This window comes from Acomys minous (assembly GCF_964271855.1).
Source record: "Acomys minous genome assembly, chromosome: 5".
In the NCBI taxonomy this organism is placed as follows: Eukaryota; Metazoa; Chordata; class Mammalia; order Rodentia; family Muridae; genus Acomys; species Acomys minous.
Window position 1 is genome coordinate 111,741,465 of NC_140494.1, and position 21,689 is coordinate 111,763,153.

The 21,689-nt window shown below is 44.6% G+C and overlaps 1 protein-coding gene across 2 annotated transcripts in view; it reads left to right on the forward strand.

The window, feature by feature from the left end:
- Positions 1-14,726, forward strand: part of RDX (radixin) — a 58,952-nt gene extending 44,226 nt beyond the window's left edge. For both annotated transcript variants that reach the window (XM_084781881.1, XM_084781882.1), the window contains exons 15-16: positions 12,397-12,489; positions 14,121-14,726. In XM_084781881.1, the coding sequence (XP_084638007.1) occupies positions 12,397-12,463 (67 nt within the window). In that variant the 3' untranslated portion in view covers positions 12,464-12,489; positions 14,121-14,726. The remainder of the gene's footprint in view (positions 1-12,396; positions 12,490-14,120) is intronic.
- The last annotated feature ends 6,963 nt before the right edge of the window (positions 14,727-21,689 follow it).

Consider the following 21,689-nt stretch of genomic DNA (forward strand, 5'->3'; position numbering starts at 1 on the left):
TCCCATTTGGTATTATGCCTCAAACTTCCATTTCTCTATTACAGTTGCCATTTTATTAAGCAAGTTTCATGCACAGTAGATTCAACTTGTGTCTGAAAATATCTCTTGTGCTGTTTTTTGATTTTTGCTGACCTAAAAAGGATTAATTTGGACAGACATTATGAAAAGGAAAGGTTTAATATATTTTTTGGACTCTGTAGGACAAATGACAACTGGTTAACCTTGAAGTGACTGTTGTACAGTGGTTGTGCACATACTGCAAAATCATTTGTCAGGGAGAGGGAGAGACGGTAAGCCTTACAGCTCATACTTTAAGCATGAGCATTCACTTTTCCAAAGCGTTAGAGCAATAGTCTGTATTGCTAAAACAACTGAATTCCCTTGGATTTTCGCTGATTTTTTTTTTCTATTTGCATTGTGTACATTATCATTGCTACACCAGTTGTTACAGTGTTGAGAGGCTACCAGTTATATTTGCTGTTAATAGTCTATTTGTAGATTAGGATTAAAGTGGGTTTAATCCATTTTTAAAGCTGTATGATTTTTTTCTAAACAGGAACAGCCATTTGCAAAATGGGTTTTCATAGTGAGTGCATCAAGTAACATTTATCATTAGCAGTTGAGAGCACATGTTCATATAGCAATGTAAAAACACACTAATGACTTTTTGGTAATTTCCCACTAGCATAATTTCATGTTGTACAAGTAAATTACAATTACATCTCTAATTTTGGATAATATTCATTGGTTAACAATAAAGTGACAAAAGCTCATGCCTTTCAGGTTCACTGTTGTTATTTAACATGGTTTTCTCATATATTTCCTGAAATTATAATTTGAGCCATGAACTATAGTGATAACGTAGGAAAAAAGCTTGAATCCTTGTAGACTTACTCTTTATCCCCCTTTTACTATGGAGGTCACAGTGACTCTTAAACTCTTGACATCCAAAGGGTAATTTGGAATTTCCAGGCATTGCTTCATTTCACCCTGCCCAGTGTCTCTTTCCGGAAGAAGGGCAGGGTGCTCTCACTAGTAAGGCTCAGCTGTTCTTTACACTCTGTGCGAGGTGCCTTTATCTGGACTTACCAAGGCTGTTTCGGAACAGGCACCATAACATAGTGTAGGATTGCCTTTCAGATGGCCTCTCACTAACACCTAGCAGACATTGTTACGTGAAGATTAACAGCTCTCCTCCAGAACACTTTAAAAGCCAACAATTGATACTTTAGTTGTTCTCCAAGAGTAGGTAGTGATTTCATTGATGTTGAAAAGCAGACATTTTTATAGAATGTTTCATATTTTATCCTAGAGAGTTTTGTTTTTAGAGCTAGAACCTTAAACTGCAGCCATTATTGGAGTTTTTCTTTATTATGCGTAGAAAAGTGGTGTGATACTACTCTTGTGGTTTAGAATAATTTCCATCCCCACCCCCCAATTTTCATCACTTGATGCTTTAAGAAACAAAAGAATAAACATTAAATCCACAAGTATATGTGCCCTTTGAAATCTCATCTTTTAAAAGTTAAAACTTGAACTAAAATATAAGGATTATTAATTTTTTTTTAACTTGTTAACTGACCAGTGAGGCAAACGTGGCTCGTCAGGTAGACTGATTGTCTACACACACTTTTTGAAAGTTGAATGGACTTTATGTGTGTTTGTGTTACATCATAAACGTGCCTAAAAGCCAGATATGGTGGCCAACACCTGTGATCACAGAATTCAGGAGGTGGAAGCAAGAGAATCAAGAGTTCAAGGTCATCCTTGGGCACACACTGAGTTCACGGGCAGTGTAGGCTAAATGCAGCCTTGTCTCTTCCCCCTGCTAGGTAAACAAATAGGCCATGCAGTCACATTCCTTGCTTTCTATACAGTAGAAAAGCCAAAACATGTACAAACTTAACCATTTTTTTCAACCCTGGCTTTCCAGTTAAATACTATTAACTTCTATTTTTCCTTAGTAGTAGACTTAACTGTTAGTAATGAGTCCACCTTTGAGGAACTGAAGAGCTGCCGTTTCCTGATGGGAAAGGCTGTGACTGAGCTCTTTGACCCTTTGAGCTCTGTGAGTCAAGTGTTCTGACTCACGCTTATCAACACTGCCTTGAGTGTGACATTTTTCTTCTTATACACGCTGCCCTTGGGGTTGAAGTGTTTTCTTCATGCATATACACACCGCCTTAAACATCGAAGCGTTTATCTCCTATAGAACTTGAAGGGAAAGCCCATGACTAAGAAAGCCCCTGGTCACTTCTGTCTATATGTGGAGCTCCTGAGCTCACACTGGTTCCACATTCTTCTTTAGTAACCTTCATTGAATAAAAAAAAAATGTTATTAATTGCTTGCTCTGTTTGAGAACTTGAAGCAAGATGAGAATGGCCATGGTCCTTCAAATACGAGACTTCAAACATTAATTTATCTTAGCTCTTACATCAGCTTGCCTTTCTCAATTACAGTATCAGTTTGCTTTTAAAATGTCAGTACCCTACTACTGCTTCCTGCTCTTTTGTATGCACAGATTCCCCCATGATTACAGCTAACCTGTTACTCCCATCTTTGAAGTTTACTTTTGTTTCCAGATTCTAATTGTTCATTTTTATTTAACCATTTTAACATTGGGGGTTTATATTGATATTTATACACGTCATCAGGTTTGGTCCCCCTCAAAATGATGACACTGGCATTCTTCAGCCTTTTTGTTTTACAGCTAAATGCCCAGTGGCTAACGTGCTGTGAGGATTTGGGCATGCTCAGATGACTTGGACCCTTTTCACACGGTCACAATGCATACAACCTTTCCATTTCCTCAGGCTATGTGTCATCTTAGACCTGGAAACACATGCGTTTCTTAGGCTCCTCAGGCAGCCTCCCCCTCCTCCCATTTATTTTATTCATACTGAAAACCTATGAAACTCAAATGTAGCATTTGAATCTTCTATGCTGTTGCTCCATTTATAGAATCAGCTAAGCTCTAAATGCATTAGCTAAAAGAAAGTAGTGTGGTGATGAAAACTAGCCGAGCAGCCAAGAGGATAAGTCCTGGGTGTGGCCCCCAGGGGTGCTTGGTCTCCTGCACATTACAATGTCCATCTCGTGGGTCAAGCTTTAGACGATGGTTGATAAAGATACCCTAAGGGATGAATCTCTGGGTGTAAGTGTGTAAGGTTTATACCATACCCAGCTGAGAAGCCAGGTAAATAGCATAATCAGCAGTACGTGGATTAAGTGGGAGCTTTATGGAGGTAGAGCTTTCAGTTGAATATTTGCAGGTTGGTTTTGCATTTTTTGAGCCTTGTGTAAGATGAAGCTTTCATTTTAATCATTTCAAAGGTGCAGTGTAGTAGTAGTGCCAGCCTGTCATTGCTGTGCATGCATCACCACACAGAACATCACCGTCCACACTGAAGCTGTACCCACTACATTGATAGCTCTTCCTAGTCCTTGGTAGCTACTGTCTCTGAAGATTGTGGTGTTCCTCGGCACCGCATCAAAGCAAACCATATTTGCCCATTTGTGTCTGGCATACTTCACTTAGTACATTTCAGTTAAGATGATATTCATATTTTAATGTGTTTTAGTTTTTGTTGAGGTTGAATAAATGATTCATGGTTTATACCACATGTTGCCTATTTATTGGTCAGTTGGCATTTGGGTTGTTTCCACATTTTTTTTTTTAAACCGTTGTACCATTTGATCATTTCCACAATTTTATCATTGTTATTAGTGGTACTGAAAATAACGTTAGACTCTCTAAATGGAATTGCTGGTTCAGCTGGCAATTTTATGGTTAATTTTTTGAAAAACTGTCATACTGTCTTTCACAGGAAGCAACAAAGGTTTGGATATTTTGTTTATTAAGACAGGCTCTCACCTCTTGAACCCTTGTCAGTACTCCTCCCAGTGCTGGGATTATAGGTCACTGTGCCTGACTTAGGAAAAGTGAGCTTTGGTGAAGACATTACTAAAGAAGAAGAAGGGGGAGGGGAAGGCAAGATGGAAGTTAGTCTGTAGACAGGAAAAAGTAAATGGGAAATGTGAGTCACCATGCACTGACTATAGGGTACAGAGCTAGGAAAGTTGTGCCAAGAGTATGTGCGTCTGGGAAACGTGTGCCAAGGGGACGTTGGTTTGATTCAAGGACAGCAAGTGGCTTTGATAGTTCGTGTTGCAATGTGCTGCATGACTAAAAAGTGCAGAGGTTAAAAAAGCCTAGAATTGCATTCTGAAGCTAGGCTGCAGGAAGGCTGTGGCCCTGAGGAGGACAGTGTCCCCTCCTGGACAAGTCTGTCTCAGCCTCGCTGAATGCAGCAGTACTCTCCTGCTCGTTCTCTTAATGACCTGTCTGGGGACTCACAAGACCCTTCTCTGTCTGTGACTGCTTGTGGGAGGATTCCTAGTGAACTAGATAGAACTAAGGACTCTGGGTTTTAACTCCTAGTCTAACTCTGTTCTGTACTGCTGTTCTGCTTACTGAGTTCATAATTTTGAATCCGATCGCCGTGCCAGAGCATTTCTCCAGAATCATATATGGATAAAGTTGACTTCCAGTGTATTTTTTTAAAAATGTATCGGCTAGCTTTGGCTAATCTCCATGTACTTTTCAATTCTTGCTTATAGTTGAAAAGCTATTACTTCAATATGGTGCATATTACAGTAATTTTGTGCTCTCAGATGACCCTAATGGTCATCAAATACGTTTCTAGGGACAGAAAGGTAGCTTTTGCAGGTCATTATGAAGAGTCATAATCAAGGCATGATCCAGTGGTGATTATCTTGGGGCACACAACTATAGTTATTTATTGGGTGCAATGTCTTTGGGCAATCCATTCTGGAAATTTCTATAAGCACAAGAGATCAAATAATATGCAAATATATCAAGACACAGACAGACGTGGAGTGTTGCAACTGCCTGTTCATATGGAAGCATTCGAGGCTGAGATTCAGAAAGCAACGTAACAGAAAAGTCATGAGTGGAAGCAGATTGGATGTGCGGTGTGGGCTGCTGATGGAATCCAGGGGAAATGCAGGAACTGGGGAGCACCAGCAGCTGCCAATCAGGGGAACCTGGCCTGAAGGGGGTTGACTCCCCTGAAGTTCCAGGGCCACAAGGCAGGGCACTGTCACAGTTGGGATCACACTAGCATGGGGACAGTGGCTAGAAAGGGCATGTGAAGTTACCATGTAGCTGAAGTGTACAGAGTTCTGGAAGGTGTCTCTCATAACCTCTATGTGATCCTTAAGCCTCACAGAACAGGGGAGTGCTCTTTGTAGCAGAGTCCTCTGCCATCTCCATGGGCCTAAAGTTGACACTCCAACATGAACTCCACCTGGCACATTTGCCCCAAATCCGCAGGCTTATCTCTAGTAAAGTGGCAGTTACCGTGTGAGGTAAAAATACTCCCTGTGCAACTTAACTTGATTCAGTGTGTCACCCAATCTTGCCAAGGCCCAGAGGATCCACAGATGAGTTACCACAGCACAGTCAGAGGAGGAAGCGGAAGTGTTGATACGCGGCGAGCAGATAGATTCATTCGGCTTCTGGCTCCTGTCAGCCAGGACTATGGGTGTCAGTGTGGTCACTCCTGATCCTCTGCCCTTAGGCCAGGCAACGCTGGTGGCTATGGAGAGCTGGTCTCCATGGGAGTTTGCACGGAGGCGTCAGAGTGTGACACTTGTGCACAGTCTCCATGCTGGATCCAAGGGCGTCAACTGAGCGTCATTGAATTTGGGGACAGAGGCCAGCTCTAGGTAAAGGACAGTGCTGAGTGGTAGTGGGCTGCTGTGGGTCGTGGCTAGTAAAGTTCGAGGTGGTACCTGTTTGCAGAGGCCTTGGAGAGATTAAGATAGGTCATTTATGGACTGCTAAAGGTCTTTGGTGGGAAGAGAACTTGCCTGCATTCATCCAAATATTTTAGTGCTTAGAGCCTTCCAGACACTGCATGCTAGCCCTTCAGGACATCTTGGGACATAAGGCCCTTTCCCTAAAGAGCTCACTTTCTGGAGGAAAAGCAAAAGGCTTCAGCGAGCAAAATTAAAATGCTGCACATTTCAGTACTAGGTTTAGTTGTGTGAAATGGCCAACAATCCTTGACCTATAAAAGCAAGTTTATTTCCACTTAAGCTATGAACTCACAGGGCCGAATTAGTGAAAACTTTGGGGCTGATAATCAGGATTCAGATGGTCATAAGCATCCCCACGAAGAGGGGGGATCGTAAGACAGGCCCGTCACTTAGGTCATCCAACCAGCATGTCTGGAAAAAATGCTAATGCCCATTATTTCATATAATTTTTAAAAAGCTTATCAAGCCCAGCAAGATACACCTACTTACCTGAAGGATTTCACTGGCTAGCAGTTGACAGTCTTTGCTTCAAGTGTTCCAGAAAGAATAGCACGCAGACGATCTTTAGGTGAGAAAGGGTTGGGCTGGCTTCAGGCAAAGAAGGGAAGGGTTATGACCAACGGCCGAACAAAGTCAGAGATCAGTGTACTATGAGTTGGAAGGGCCCAGACCATGTCTTTCCTGGTTCATGGTATTTAGGCCACATGTCCCCTGAGCAGTTTTGCCTTAGAGGCCACATCATTCCCAGAGTTAGGCCCAAAGCAGTAGAAGTTTGAGGGACAGAAGGGCAAGACAAGTGGTGTTGGTCCAGTAATTAGTGAGCCATGCACAGGGATGCGATTCCATGGAGGAAGGGCTCCTCTGCCTGATGCACAGAACTCTGTCAGGAAGGCTGCAGCTGGCCTTGAAGGTAGGTGGGTCGTTGTACTTAGTAGTACATAGTTTGTCCAAAGACAACCATCACGCCAGAGTCTGTATTTGGACTTTTGTTTGCACTGAATTGTATTTGTCCAAATCTACATCTATATGTTCTATGTCTGTATATGTCATGACTGTTCTATATTAAAATGACAAGACATGCTTGAATGCTTCTGTAGGCCTAGCTTGTCTGCATATCCTTGAGTGAGTATCCATCAATGTAGAGGCTAAAGCTGTGAATGCATTTCAACCCCATCCCCCACCCCCTGTAACAGAGAATTGTAGTGACTGGGAATTAAAACCGTCAGTGGATGGCTAGGTTTATCCAGCTGCTTCATCATCAAGATGAGAAGAACATGGCTTCGATTCACACTGAGACAGGTCATTGGTCCCACAGGGGGGAGAAGGCATCTTTTCATTGCCCTTTAAAACTCCCTAAATCAAAAGAAGCGCATGGCCCCAAGAGGTGGTCTTAATCTAGGTAAAGAGCTATAAGGCTATTAATTATAGGCTGTGGAGAGCTGGAGACTCAGTTTCTTCTAAGGATGAACCCTCTGGTAGGTTATCTTCCCAAATGGTCAGGCCTAAACAAACAAATACACACACACACACACACACACACACACACACACACACACACACACAGAGAGAGAGAGAGAGAGAGAACATTAAATGTACTCAGCAGATTATGTATATTACATATATATGAGCAGGACATGAGAGAAGCCCCCAGGAGAGGGAGGAATAGAAATGATGTAAATAAAATATTTACTTATGAAATCCCTCTTAAAGTTAAAAATCTATAGAAGAATACAGTTGGAGAAGTGAAGATGGAGACTAAACACAGGCTCATGCACATTCCCACCCCGTTCTGAGAAATGTTGCAGGGTTAGCAGAATTGGAGCATAGGGACTAAATTCCTGCTGGGGAAAATTCAAGAGGTTGAGGTTGGACGGAAGAGATGAGGGAGGAAGGAAGCCCAGGGGCCAATCTGAGAAGTGAGGTCAACCACAGCTTGAACAGGACGGTGCTTCCTGTAGCTGTGCAGTGAAGGTCTGTGGGTAACAACAGAATGCTAAATTAGCTCTCAGAATGGAGTGTGATTATTTTATTAAGAGTCAAGTTGTTTGTGCCTTACTAGAATATTTGAAAAGAGAAAAATAGCATAGTAACATTTTACAGATGTTCTGTGTCTACAGATAAACATGGACTGAATTTGCCTTTGTGTACCTATTAGACTAGAGCATTTATACTTGTGGGGTTGAAATGAAAAGCACACTCTTAAGGGAAAATCAGTAGAGATGTGGTTAGATTTTTAGATGTTAGTTATCAAATTAGAGCAAACATTGGCAAATGATCTTTTGTTTGAGACAAGGGCTCACTGTGTAGCCAAGGCTGGTAGTGCTCTTACTTTGCTTTCCTGGGTGCTGGGATTACAGGTGGGAGCCACCACACCTGGTATGGCCCATACTGTAAGTTTTTGCCTTTGTGAGCCAATTAGTAGTGACTGTCCCATGTGCGGCTGTGGCTTCTCTATAGCCAGCACGAGCTGTGTATGAAGGAGCAAGCCTAGGTTTCAGCATGGTTTATATTCACATCCAGATTTCGTGTCGTTTTCATTGTTGGGGAGGCTTTAGATTTGCAAGCAACAGGGCGAAAAGCTTAAGTCACCCTTAGAACAAAACTGCTAGGAAGACAGTGGACAGATTCACTTCGTCCACAGGCTGGCTTGCTGGATTTAAGAATCCTTGGCCAGGCAGCTTGCTCACACCTCTTATCCCACAGTTGGGGGGGCGGAACGGAGTAATTAGGGGGAAAGGAGGGGGGTGGGAGTGATAGGGGGTGGGAAGGTGGACGTTGGAGGTTGGAAGAGCTCCTTAAGTTTGAGGCTAATCTGTTTTACATAATAAATTCCTGGCTAGCCAAGGCCACACAGTGAGACCCTGCTCCTAAACACAACAAAACCACAAATGGCCAGTGGTGTGCAATTTCTTAGCTGTCTCAGGGGCTTGATGTGGTCACAGTGGAGGTTTGTTGTATTAAAGGGCACACCCTGCCCTTTGAAAACCTTTTAACATCGACTTAAACCAACATGCCCTCTGAGTCAACCTGGAGGTCGCTGACCTCTGCTCAGTACTCACTCTCTCTCTCTCTCTCTCTCTCTCTCTCTCTCTCTCTCTCTCTCTCTCTCTCTCTCTCTCTCTCCTGGTTCTGTTTACCACGCCATCCATTCTCCTGGTGAGGCTCTCCACTGAGCTTTGCGTTTGAGTTCTTGAATTCTTTTTTTTCCAGCACCATTTAAGTGTTTAAGTTGAGTCGTCTTCAGTGCTTCTCTTCTGCTTGTCTCCTATTTTTGTATCTTGGACTGATTTCCCTATCCCCTGCCCCTTCCTCTCCCCCTTCTCTCCTCTTGGTGTGTATTCATGTCTTGAGTAACTGTAACAGCTATAATCAGTCTTTGGAATTCTTCGGTAGTTCTTCCACGTCATGTTTGTCAGGCGTCATTATTATGGGGTTAGGGACTTGTCTGAGAGCCACATTGTCTTAGGTTTTCGGATGTTTGCACATCTGGAGTCGTTTGTTGGCTGTTCCCTCTTGTGTCCTTCAGGGGACGTGGCTTGCAGTACCCAGGAGAGGGCTGAGTCACGGTAGGGTTGAAAGCTATCCCCTTCCCCGCCGGGCTGCTGCAGCAAGTCCTGGAGTGACGTGGGCAGCTTCCAGGGAGGGGAGCTCAGGTAGGCTTGGTGGAGGAGGCCATGGCTGCTTAGGCCTCCCAGCGTAGGCAGGGATGCCCAGTCCCTTCCTCACCACAGGAGGCTCTCTTTGCAAGCTCCGTTCTGGTTGACACTGCTGCGCCTTTCAGATCTCACTGTGTCAGATCTCACTGTGTGGCTCAGTAATCAACAAGCTGCCATTACTCCATCCTGTCTTAGTTTGACAGGTCTTTATCCCTGACAGAGTTTACTTCTGAAGTTTCTCCTCTTCATTCCGATGCGAACTTGCTATGCTGGACTCCGCTCTTTTATGTTAATCTTGCAATTAGTGTAAGTTTTATGGTGAAAAAGTGTTTGATGAGAAATGTTTGGATTAGATTAGTCTGGGAAGAGATTGCATTGGTACAATATGAACGACTCCTAAGAACAATGACATCATCTTAGCTCATTAGCATCTTCATCGTGTGGTTAGGTGAAGTTGCTTAAATGTTTAACAATGGGACCGTGTATCTCTTTTGTTGGGCTTATTATTAATAGTCTTATCACACAATCATTTAAAGGTTGTGACTGAAAACATTCCGGGCTAGGGGAGAGAAATGAAACTAGTTTTGTCTGCTGGCTTTAGCGTTCCTGAATCCCTATTGTTTTTTGTTTTTGTTTTTTGTTTTTTTTTTAATAATTTGCAAATCCTTTTTGCAGTAATGATGGTTTTCAGTTGTTTTCCAGCATTCATAATTTCTGTCCTTTTGCTTATTGGATAAATTTTCCAATTTAGTCCTGAGAATGTTGGTGGCATCTCGTTCCTCTTGAGATCAGTATTTCTAACATTTTGCCACTCTGTGTCCCAGGGGTGGGAACATGACCTTTACCAGGTGAATGAAAATTCCTTTTATAGGCCTATTCATGCTTTGCTAAAAGGTTTGCTTACAAAAGAGGGTTTCAAACTCATGTCATGTAATTTGTGTGCATATTGAGATAACTGTGTCCAAGAATTTTTGGTTAATCTTCCGAACTAGATGAACATATATTTAATGTTAAAGTAAATGTATGTGTTTGGAATAACGCACTATAACATATGTCCTAGCTATGGCCAGTGCTCTCCACATGTTTCGAGTCACCTGCCCTGGGACTATCCTGCCAGTCTGGTCAGTATGTGCCTCCCTCTCTTCCCCTTCCAGGAGCTGGTCTTTTAAAGTAGTGTAATGTATTAGCGCCACCTACTGGCCGTCTTGGGAGTTTCTGCTCTCTTCACTCTGGGCTTGCTTTATTGGCTTAGTCTTCGTCCAGTAGCTCCTTTTTCTCTTTGCTCCTCATTCTCCTTTGTCTAAACGGTAACATACATATTAAATCATTCTTTTCCTTCCTTTGCTTTCCTTCTCTTTCTGTTTCTGCACCAGTCTGAGCCTCCTTCAACAGTGATTAATGATGAGACCATAAGAACTGACAACCAAAGGAAAAAGTACATTGGAAAGAGTGAAAAGGTCCTCAGTACCACAGGGTGCCAGCTCAGTACCACAGGATGCCAGCTCAGTACCACAGAGTGCCAGCTTCACTCAGCTAACCAGCAGCATCCTCCATGGGCTTGAAATCCCCTTAAAATGTCTTCAAGTTTAGTTGTTAATCGTTTTCTAATTAATTCTGCTCAGTATTAAAGAAAAAAATGTTAAACTGTTAGTAACTTTCATTATTTCTATTCTTGTATTACCAGATTTGACAAATTTGGAGTTTCTTCTGTGTTTTACTATAAGGGCTCAGGTTTTCGTTATGGGTTCAACGACCTGCCTGCAGAACCACCATCCACAGTAGCTTTTAGGGAGACAGCCCCCCCCCCCCCAACAGGTGTCTTTTGGAATCCAACCCACTTATAAGATAGAGACTTCTCTTTCTAGTTGCTTAACTCTCTACTGCAGAAAATGCCATTAGCACCAGTTTTGGGAGCTGGCTGGTGAGTAGGCGTGGCCAGTGAATGGGCGTGGCCGTTCAGTGGCCATGGCCGTTCAGTGGGCGTGGTTGGTGAGTGGGCGTGGCTTCACCTTGCTTTTGGTCCACACCTGAGAATGTCAGTTGAGTCCAATAAGGAAGGCACTGCGGCCAACAATGATCTCTGTAGCTAATGCCAGTGCAGCTGTGAGGACATCTTGTTGCTTCTCTTCACACACACACACACACACACACACACACACACACACACACACACACCAGCCTGCTGGGGGACAGTGAGAGTACATTGAGAATTATGGCTCATTCGGAGCCAGCAAGTCTTCAATTCTCAGTAGGCACCACAAAATCCTTTAGGCCCGTTAGGCTAGTTGTTCCCTGACAGATATGAACAGTTCTCTCCAATCACGGGGGAGAGTGTCACGGGCTGAGGATGTAGCTCACTTGGTATGAGTGCTTGACTAACTTGCAGAAAGCCCCGGGTTTCCATCCCCAGTGCCACATGAAACCAGATAGTGGCGTACACCTATAGCCCCAGCTCTTAAGAGGTGGATCAGGAAGAACAGAAGGTCAAGGTCACCCTCAGCTACACAGTAAGCCAAGGACGCCCTCCGTTAGAGTTCTGATGTGAATGGCCTTAGAGCGGTGATGGTTGTGGGCCCTGTCCGTGGGTGGCTGCTGAGGTCGTTAGAGACCCTCCAGCGCCTGCCTCAGAAGGACCCTCTGTCATTCTTATTTCTATGTAGAGTTTCAAAAGTGATTTTTAAGGAGAGTTAGAAAGGAGATCAGATTGGCAGTTGAGTTCCCCAGTTGGTCCTCTGATATCCAAGCTAAAAACAAAACAAAACAAAACAAAACAAAACAAAACCCAAGATTTTCCTTGCTTCGAAATGGCTGAGCATTCTGCATCGACCCCACCCCGCCTATCCTGTGCCCCCTCTGCATTCGTATTTTCTAACCTCTTGATGTCTCTCTCAAAAGGTGGGGACCCAAACTGTACGCACTGTTCCAGATGCGTTCTTGCCAAAGCAGCATAAAGCAGATGTAACAGGGCGAAGCCTCCCTCCTCCTGAGGTAAGTCTCGCTGGCAGCTGCTGCTGGAGCCCACGCTCCCAGGAGACGTGCACGGATCCTGGGGGAATGCCCCATGTCTGCTCACCTGCTGGCCAGAGGTTTTAGCTGCAGGAGCGGAGCCTGAGTGCACCGCAGCGTCCCATCCGGTCCCATCCCGCCCCGCCTGGACCTTCTCCACAATCTCCATCTTGCAGGTTCTGCACCAGCTATTCGTATTTTTTTTTAATTAATTCATTCGTTTTTATATCTCAATAGTTATCCAACCCTTGTATCCTCCCATTCTTCCCTCCCTCCCGCTTTCCCCTTACTCCCCTCCCCTATGACTGTGACTGAGGGGGGGCCTCCTCCCCCTGTATATGCTCATAGGATATCAAGTCTCTTCTTGGTAGCCTGCTATCCTTCCTCTGAGTGCCACCAGGTCTCCCCATCTAGAGGACGTGGTCAAATATGGGGTACCAGGAAAACCCAGGTATTCTTACTCCTGGTATTTGAACAAAGCTTTCTGCTGGGAACAAGTCCTAAACATTCGCAGATTGCAAGCAATAGTACCCTCCATAATTTTTTTACCTTGAAGTCCTGGCTCCTGGCATAGAAATTCCTTCATCCTATTTTGTTTGGTTAGTAAAAATTCCCAGATTCAAATAGGCTGGATGGTCTCCTACCTTCTCAGTGGCTCCTCCCACCTGTTAGTCCTGTGCCCTTCAGAGCGACCCCTCAGAAGGAGGCTGTCACCAAGCTACTGTAGTCAAGAGCAGAAAAAGAAAAGGTATCTGTGTGACCCCGCCCCCAGAAAAACCAAGCTCAAAGGATAGATTTTTGAATTATCCAGAGATGAATTCATGAAGTGAACAAGGGAGCTGGCAGTCACCGCGTCTTTCAGCCTGAAATGTCAGGTAGCTGTCAGCCTTGGGAGGGCTGCGGCCTCCACTGCCACTTGTCACTGGAAAAGGACTGAGCTGTCCTTTTGGCCTTCGTCCTTCTTCTCTTTTTAGGGCTTTTCTCCAGAACTGTCATCCTGCCCACCTGTGGGATTCTGCAGGCAGGAATTTAAAGGTGACATCCAAATCACAAACAGGAACTAGCTGGCCGGGGTGCCGAGTGGTAGACTCCGCCCTACAGTCTCAGAACCAGATTATAACCTCTGCAAGGCTCTGGACTGTTTGTTTAAAAGGCCAGGTCAGATGTAATCTCAGGTTTCTCTCTGCGGGGTACTTGAAATATGAAGTGACTTGAGGCGTGTGCAACACAGAGCTGCTGTCAGTGAGGTGAACTCACTGCTCAGGCTGTTCTCCTACCCACTCCTCCTTCCTGTCAGCAGTGTCTGTGCCTGTGACGTGACGAGCAGTGTTTAGATCGTTTTACTTCTGTAACGTGACGCTGGGGTCAGAATGTTCCCAAACCTGCCTTTCTGATTTCCTTTGAGGCCCCAAACAATTCCTGCCTCCCTGAGGTCAGGGGGCAGTGCCTCCTGGTATTTTCCTCAGCAGCATCCCACCCATGAACAGCCCCCAAACATTCTCAGAGTGCTGAACACGAGTCTTCAGGCCTGTGCCTTTTGCAACCCATCCTGCTAATATTTATGTCAAAATTTCTTCTTTCTCTCCTGACTGTCCCATCATCTTTCCATACAGGACCCTGGTGGCTGACCCGTGATGAGCTTTAAGTTAAGGATGTACTGAGGCAGCCCTGTGTCTTGGACGCATACACCCCCAAACTCTGGATTCTCCGTCAGCCAGGGCATTTGCTGACGCTTCTCTCCTCACCCCTGTTTGCTATTGGTTTTCTTCTCGCTGTTGTTATCTTCTTCACTGCCTTCCCTAGTACCAGACCTCAGGTGATGGACCAGGACTTGGGATGCCGCAGCCCTACAGTCCTGAGCTAGCATCTGCGGAGCTCAGCTCTAAGATGCCATTTTCTCAAACAGATGCTGGAAGGCATGAGCTTCTGGAAATCTGCCAGCTGTCCCTCCCCTTTTTGTTTCTGCATGCCTAGCTCCTAAGATGGAATATATGGGAAGAATTTGCAAGACTTGAAAACTTTTTCTTTTTCTTTTTTTCTTTTTTGAAAAGTATGCGACTTCATCTTTGGCTTTTCTCTGAGAACAAACCTGGTGGCGTGCATCTCCTTCTGTGTGTCCTCCCATGGAATCTGCAGAAACCGATGTGACATACCCGCTCCTGTCTGGGCTGTTTGTATAATTGTATATAAAATGTAGCAATAAATATATTCTAACAGTGTCTGGAGCCTGGATTCCCACTTCATTTTGCCCGTCGGTGGCAGGCAGTGGCTGTCACACTCACAAAGAGGTCCTGCTGACCATGGGGACCTCACCAGTCCATGTCTATTTCTCATCTTCTCTGATTTCACTGAGTGTGTGCTACTAAGAAACAGGCCGGTGTTTGGAGAAAGAAAGATGAGTGGGGTTCAGTGGCAGAGCTGGAGTGTAGCGCGGCGGCATTAGTAATCCATGCAGTGGCACCGGCCCAGCTGAGGGCGCTTTGCATTTGCAAGGACTGAAGCGCTGGGTGACGGGTTTGCAGTGTGACTCAGCCGTCTGACATGAGGGTGACTGTTCACATAGCTGAGTCACACTGCAGAGTGTCACCTTAAGAACGTGCTGTGCTGCAGAGATCTGTTGAGTGTGACAGGTACTTGCCAGGCACAAAGGTAGACTTTAAGAATTTTCATAAAAGTCGTGCAAAATATGTCACGATAGGATTCTTCACTGGTCTTCACATAGAAGCCACACGTATGATGAGTGCTCAGCCCCAGGCCTAGGATGTACTCTGCATTCCTTTCAGGAAGATGCAGGCATTGACTGGAGCCTTTGTGGATGACTCTGTTTTCTCATGTTTTCTTTTGGGAGAGCTGACTGGCTGCACAAAGCCCACAGTTACCCCCACCTCTTGCCTCACAGAGGTGACCACAGGGAGGGTGAGCCTGACTTCTTGGGATTCAGTGGTAGAGAGGAGATCCATCTCGCTGCCCCAGACTAGGTCTGCACACTCTGGCAAGGCACTTCAGTCAGGCTCAACGTGATGCTCCAGCCCTACCTAATTAATCCTTCGCTTTATTGCTCAGTCCTGTGTTTCTCATTAAACGGACATCTGACTCACCTGGACGGTTTGCTAGGCAACATGCTGTAATCATTTCTCAGACTTTCGGACAGTACAGACCACAGCCTTGCCTTGAGCATCTCCATTTACAGAGTCTGCCTAGGTGAGACCAAGGCTCCTTCACCAGGAACCACACGGAAGGCCCAGAAGCACTTGTCCAAGAGGAGGAGTTGGATTTATTGTTCTCCTCAGACACCACAGGGACCAAATGTTCTCAAGGCTGAGTCAGCTGGGTGGCATTTGCTAAGCGGGGGCCAGTGAACATTCCTTGGTCAGCATGAGTAAGCCTTACAAATCAATATCCTCTTCTAGCCATGGCCTTGGGGACAAACAAGTGGTTATGCATTACACTGGCTTCAGACTGAGTAGGACACTAAATGGAAGCCAGCTGGACTTCTACACTGACATCACAATTTAAGGACAGAATCCCATTTTCTCTCAATAAAACCAAAGCCATGGCCCTGTGCATGGATACACAAATACAAAACCAGGTTTTAAGCCAGGATGGGAGAAGTGGGTTGTATAATTCAGCTTTTCACTGAGTTATAAAAGCCAGACCGTCACATTCACAGATCAGGAGACAGCATGACAAGTGCTCACAATGGGGATGCATCTGAGGAGTCAGTTGAAGAGGTGACACCCAACTGTGCACTTACCAGACCCCAAGCCTTTCCCGAAAGGGGTATCAGCCCCGGGTTGCTGATTACACTTACTGGAGCTAATGTGTGTACACTCTGCAGTGTCTAATTTTACTCAACAAACACACTAAAGAATTCCTTCAAATGCCTTTCACCCCTTTGGCTGCAGTGACAGCCATATAAATGGTTCTCCAGTGTTTTCTTTCCATCAAGGCTGCTAGATGCCAAGCCAGAGAGGCCTTCCAATGTCACAGCCGAGCATGGCTTTTGAGTCAAGCCTCTGTAGGTTTCTATGCCTAGACCCCCCCAGTTTCTAGTCTTCCTGCAATCTGGTCCACTCCAGTGGAAATGCCTTCTTTGCTAGCCACTCCATTTGTATTATGGAAAGGCTCCACACGTTGCCTGCGGTGGTCCACCCACAGCCTCAGATACCCTTTTTGGGGGGGCCTTTTTCAGGGCATTTTGCCCCTCACCATTTCCATTGGAGTAGCACTTTCCTCTCCCAACTAATGCAGTGCTCAGAAATAGCCAGAGAACCTCTTCTAGGGTACACACAGGAAAAGAGTGAGCATGGGCACTGTTTGGTGAGGGTATGCTGGCTAGTTTTGTCAACTTGACACAGCTAGAGTCATCTGAAATGGAGGAGCAATTCAGAAAAATGCCTCCATAAGATCAATCTGTAGGCAAGTCTGTAGGGCATTTGATTGAGGTGGGAGGGTCCAGCCATCCACCATCCTGGTGGTCCTGGGTTCTATTAAGAAAGCAGGCTGAGCAAGCCATGGAGAGCAAGCCAGCAAGCAGCACCCCTCCATGGCCTCTGCATCAGCTCCTGCCTCCAGGTTCCTGCCTGGTTTAAGTTCCTGTCCTGACCTGTCCTTCGAGGATGGGCTATGATGTAAAAGTGTAAGCCAAGTTGCTTTTGGTAATGGTGTTTCATCACAGCAATAGAAACCCTACCTGAAACAGAGGGCCTTAGCCTATCTATTCTGCTAGACTATAGGACACAGATACTCGACAAAAGACATTTGACTTGTGAGTCTGATCATCCAAACGTCCTGGCTCTGTGGTCCTCATGAGGCCTGGGGTGCCCATCACTCCACCAGTGAAGAGACAGAAAGGGACTTGGCTGAGTGCGGAAGGGCTGAGAGCATCCCTCCGAAGCTTCCTGAGCTTATGAGAACTAAAACAACCCTTCTCAGGGTGGTACCCCGGGACTTAATCACTTTCCATGAAGTCCCACCTCTTAAAGGGTACACTGCCTTCACAATGCCAATTAGGAACTAAAGTTCCATCATCAGAAACCTACCATCACCAAACCACAGCGTGCTCATCTGATTGTCCCGGTATTTAGACTTGAGCTCTTGAGGGCCTCCATGTGATGGTCATGTCTGTGCTGTCATGCCTCTAGGTTGCATGTTCTATACACCCACTAGCACCAGGGGATATGTCTGGAGACACCCTTGATTGTTACGACTGGGTGGAACTGACATCTAGGAGGGAAACCAGGAGTGCCACAAAGCATCCCGCAACGTGTAAGGGACTTCTGTAGCCTTCAATATCCACCCATCATAGCTGTCACCTATGCTTTCCCTCCCCCGGTCTCTGTGCATGAAGGTTGAAATGGTAAGGAAAGCACTCAGCATGGACTGAGGCCAGGCTGGGCAGCAGGCTGTGGCCTACATGCCTGGCTCCTTCAATGGGGCCAGGACCAAAGTAAAGAAGAGATCAGGATAGGAAGGACAATTTGATACTCAAAATTGTCTCAAAACTACAGAAGACCTATCAGCGGGGCTCCTCACCCCAGGAGTCCTCCCTTCCTCCTTCCATGGTGGCCCCACTCTGAGCCAGAGGATGCCCCCGAGAGGAACGAGCAGTCCCAAGCATGTACACCAGGCTTCTTGGACCCTGAGCCACACATGTGCTGCCATCACTGAGTTGGACATCTGTGAGGTAGGAAATTATTCCATCTACAGTGGAGGGCATAGCCAAGCTTCATGATCAAAGATCAAAGTCTTGTTCACATGGGAGCACTGCTCCAAAGCTCACACTCCTGTCACCGTGTCCTTGCTCCAGTCTCTTCCCAGGGAGTCTGTCACAGTCTCTGTGCTAAGGTCTTGTAAGAGGAGATGGAGAAACTTTCAAAGCTGGTCTTCCTACAATTCCTGGCAGCTACCCTATCCCAATATCTGTTACAACTTTGGTTGGGTTGTTTCCCAGATGCAAAGTTGAGAATGCTTTCACCTTTGTCTCAGAACGAGGGGAAGACAGGAGTGTGGCAAAGGCCCAGGTCCAGGCATTTTGTTTTGAATAAACTCAGCATTACAGTTGCTTTTTGCGACATTCCTCTTTCACGTGTGTGTGTGTGTGTGTGTGTGTGTGTGTGTGTGTGTGTGTGTGTGTGTTAACTTTCCTCTTCAAACAAGAAGACTGGATCTGAAAGAAATAGAGTACTATATGCAGTTAACACTGTAGTAGTCTCCTGTTCCGGGCTCAGGTAGTCCTGGGAAGACTGGAAGTCTCTCCCACTAAATGTTGCTTTTGGATATGTTGAAGTCTCTGACAACTATGACAGCACCAATATTCAAATGCGCATGTGCGGCTTGAGCCAAACACAGTAAGTCGGCCAGGAAGTTCTTAGCTCAAGCTGTTAAGTGGATTGGCCAATGCAAAGTACCAATTTTAGGGATGTCAGCTGGAAAGCAAAGGTCTGCGAAGTGAGAGAGGAGGAAAATCCCACTAGAATTTAATCAAAACACCATCAGAACATCTTGTTATAATGACCACAATGGAAGTAGAATATTTCCACTGAGCAAAATAAAATTGGGTCAGGAAGACACAACTCTGCAGAACAGCAGGGATCAAGAGACGTTTCCTGTCTCAAGGCTCAAAAGCAGGGCCAGTCAGCAGTGGACTTACTTGCTCCTACCCTTGAGCTCCCCTCCTCATCGCGTCCTGGAAACAGGAACCCGTGAATCTCATTTTACAAGGGAGTTTGGGAACGACTAGAGCTGATTTCCTTGACTTGGCAGACTGTGTGTGTGGTGTCTCTTACTATTACTAACATGTGCAAGATGGATTCAAGCACATGAGTTTCACATGTTAACCTCTGCCTGCTGTCTCTTCTAATCTCTGGAAGAAATGAAACGTTTATCTACAGTGATCTAGGTTTTTGAGCCTCAACTATCAACAAAATAAACTTATTATTTGTTTGGTCTGGTTTTTTCTTTTAAAGAACTTACTCATGTTGACTGTATTGCTTTTAGACTCCAGCTTAACTTACAAGAAAGAGACCCTGAAGGATGCATGTGGAGCCCGTTTGGGGTTCACATGCATCAGTTACCCCCCTTGGTTTACCATCCCAGTCCATACCTCCCACCAAGAGAAGCCTTCTCAGCACCTTTTAATTCCATGCTGGCCTTCATGAGAACAAGGACACCTACAGCAGTCAGCCTTTCTGTAAACTCAGCGGACAAGGTCCCGATCCACAACCACATTGTCTTAGCCACACGAACAGACACTTCAGAATCACCAGACTTAGAGACAAACAGAAAGAAAACACTCACCGTGTTTTGAGTCATGACTAGTTGTTTTTGATATTTAATTGCAGTTTAATAGGGATTAATTGTGGTTCTAACAATTACATCAATGCTTAACATGTGCACCACTTACAGCGGAGCCCAATGTCATTAACCACAGAATTCGGGAAAGCCAGGAGAACAGAGAAGGAAGTGCTTTGTTTATTTAGCATCTATGGTGTTATATGAGACCTTTTTTTTTTCATGAAACAACAGCCTACCATAGGAAAAATGAATATTTTAGTATTTACCCCTCCACGGCAGAATCATATATAGCTGTTTCCACTGCTTTTGAGATTGTAAAAATCCCATTACAGAAAAACACAGAACAGACAGATACTGTTTATCTGTTAACATAACAGAACAATATGTTTATAAAATGGTTGCTCTAAACATATTCATTACCTTATTTTTTCCTATAAGAAAAGCTTGAAGGATCAATAAGGAAATTTTCTACCAGCATACAACTATAGTTGGGAGGAAAAGGAAACTTGACAGAAGGGTACACCATGTCTGTAGTATTTAACAGAAGGTTGAAATTGATAATTTAAAAAAAACCCAGAGGAAATATATATATACACACACATACATATACAGATGTATGTGTATATACCTTATAAAACAACCGTTGTACTTTGTTTTCTTGTGAGATATGAGCTGCTCTAGAGAGAAGTGGGGTAAGCTTGGCTGGGAAACACCTTGTTCACCTGAAATACCTGGACAGAAAGTTCAGTATGTAGATTAAGAAATGAACGTCTCAGGTTTATAAAGATTGAAAACATGCATAGACATTTCCTACTGCCAAATGGTCAAAACCTGAAATTGTTTAAATCTGAAGGATTGAGGATCCTCGGGAAAAAAAAGCCATATATATAAATATGTCAGTATTGTCATTACATGAGTAACAGGCAAGGAGGTGAGAGTATTATGGAAAAAAAAAACTGTTAAAACCAGAGTTGCATTCCAATTTTAAAAGAGAGTGAGACCACTTAAGTAGGTGGTGGTTTCCGTTTTATTTAACGATCCTATGGAGACAGTGTTATTGCTGTGACACCATGAAAGAAGTGCTGTGGTGAGCATGCTCAGTGTGCTGTACCTCAAGTCAACCAGACTTCCAGCTGATCATAAGAATGTCACCCCCGTGGCAGTCCCTAAGGTATCTAAAACCTCCACCGTGACATTTAGACAGAGAAGACATACGTGTTTCTTACTGAGAGAGAGACAATGTAACAAACACACTCATTATAGCTATTAGACTAGTCAGCTTTAAATATTACAGAGCAGTCCCAAACTGTTAAATTGTAATCTTTAGACCCACTGATAAAGGAGGGTAGGCCTGCCAAGTATCAGAAGACAAACATTCCCAGAAAAATGGAACTGACAAACGCCATTTTTGAAAAATTTGTGGCTGAGTTTTAAAACAGACTGGTTTTTGGTCCATGGGCCCACTGAGAAACAAAAGATGAAGGATTCTTATTCATAAATAGAAACTCAAGCAAAAATTCCAATTCTCATATCATCTTTACAATTTTTTTTTAGTGGTTAGACAAGTAACACCTCAAATGATGGGTATGATTTAACAAGTGCATTAAGGAGCTTTGATATGCTGTCACACAATCATCTTCTGAGGGACCCCAGTGACTACCTCTAGATGGTGGCTAAGATGCAGTTATTGTTTGTTATATTAACATACACCAGGATTCACTGCTAAATATGTCTGGCTTTCTACCTCAGGAACAGGGCTGGGGAACGGCCCACAGCTAAAAACTGGCCTGTTGCTTTGTGTCTGTAAATAAAATTTTATTTTAAAAAAGTCACATTTATATCTGTATGTTGCCTGTGGCTTCTATACTTGTAAAGGCAAAGGTGAG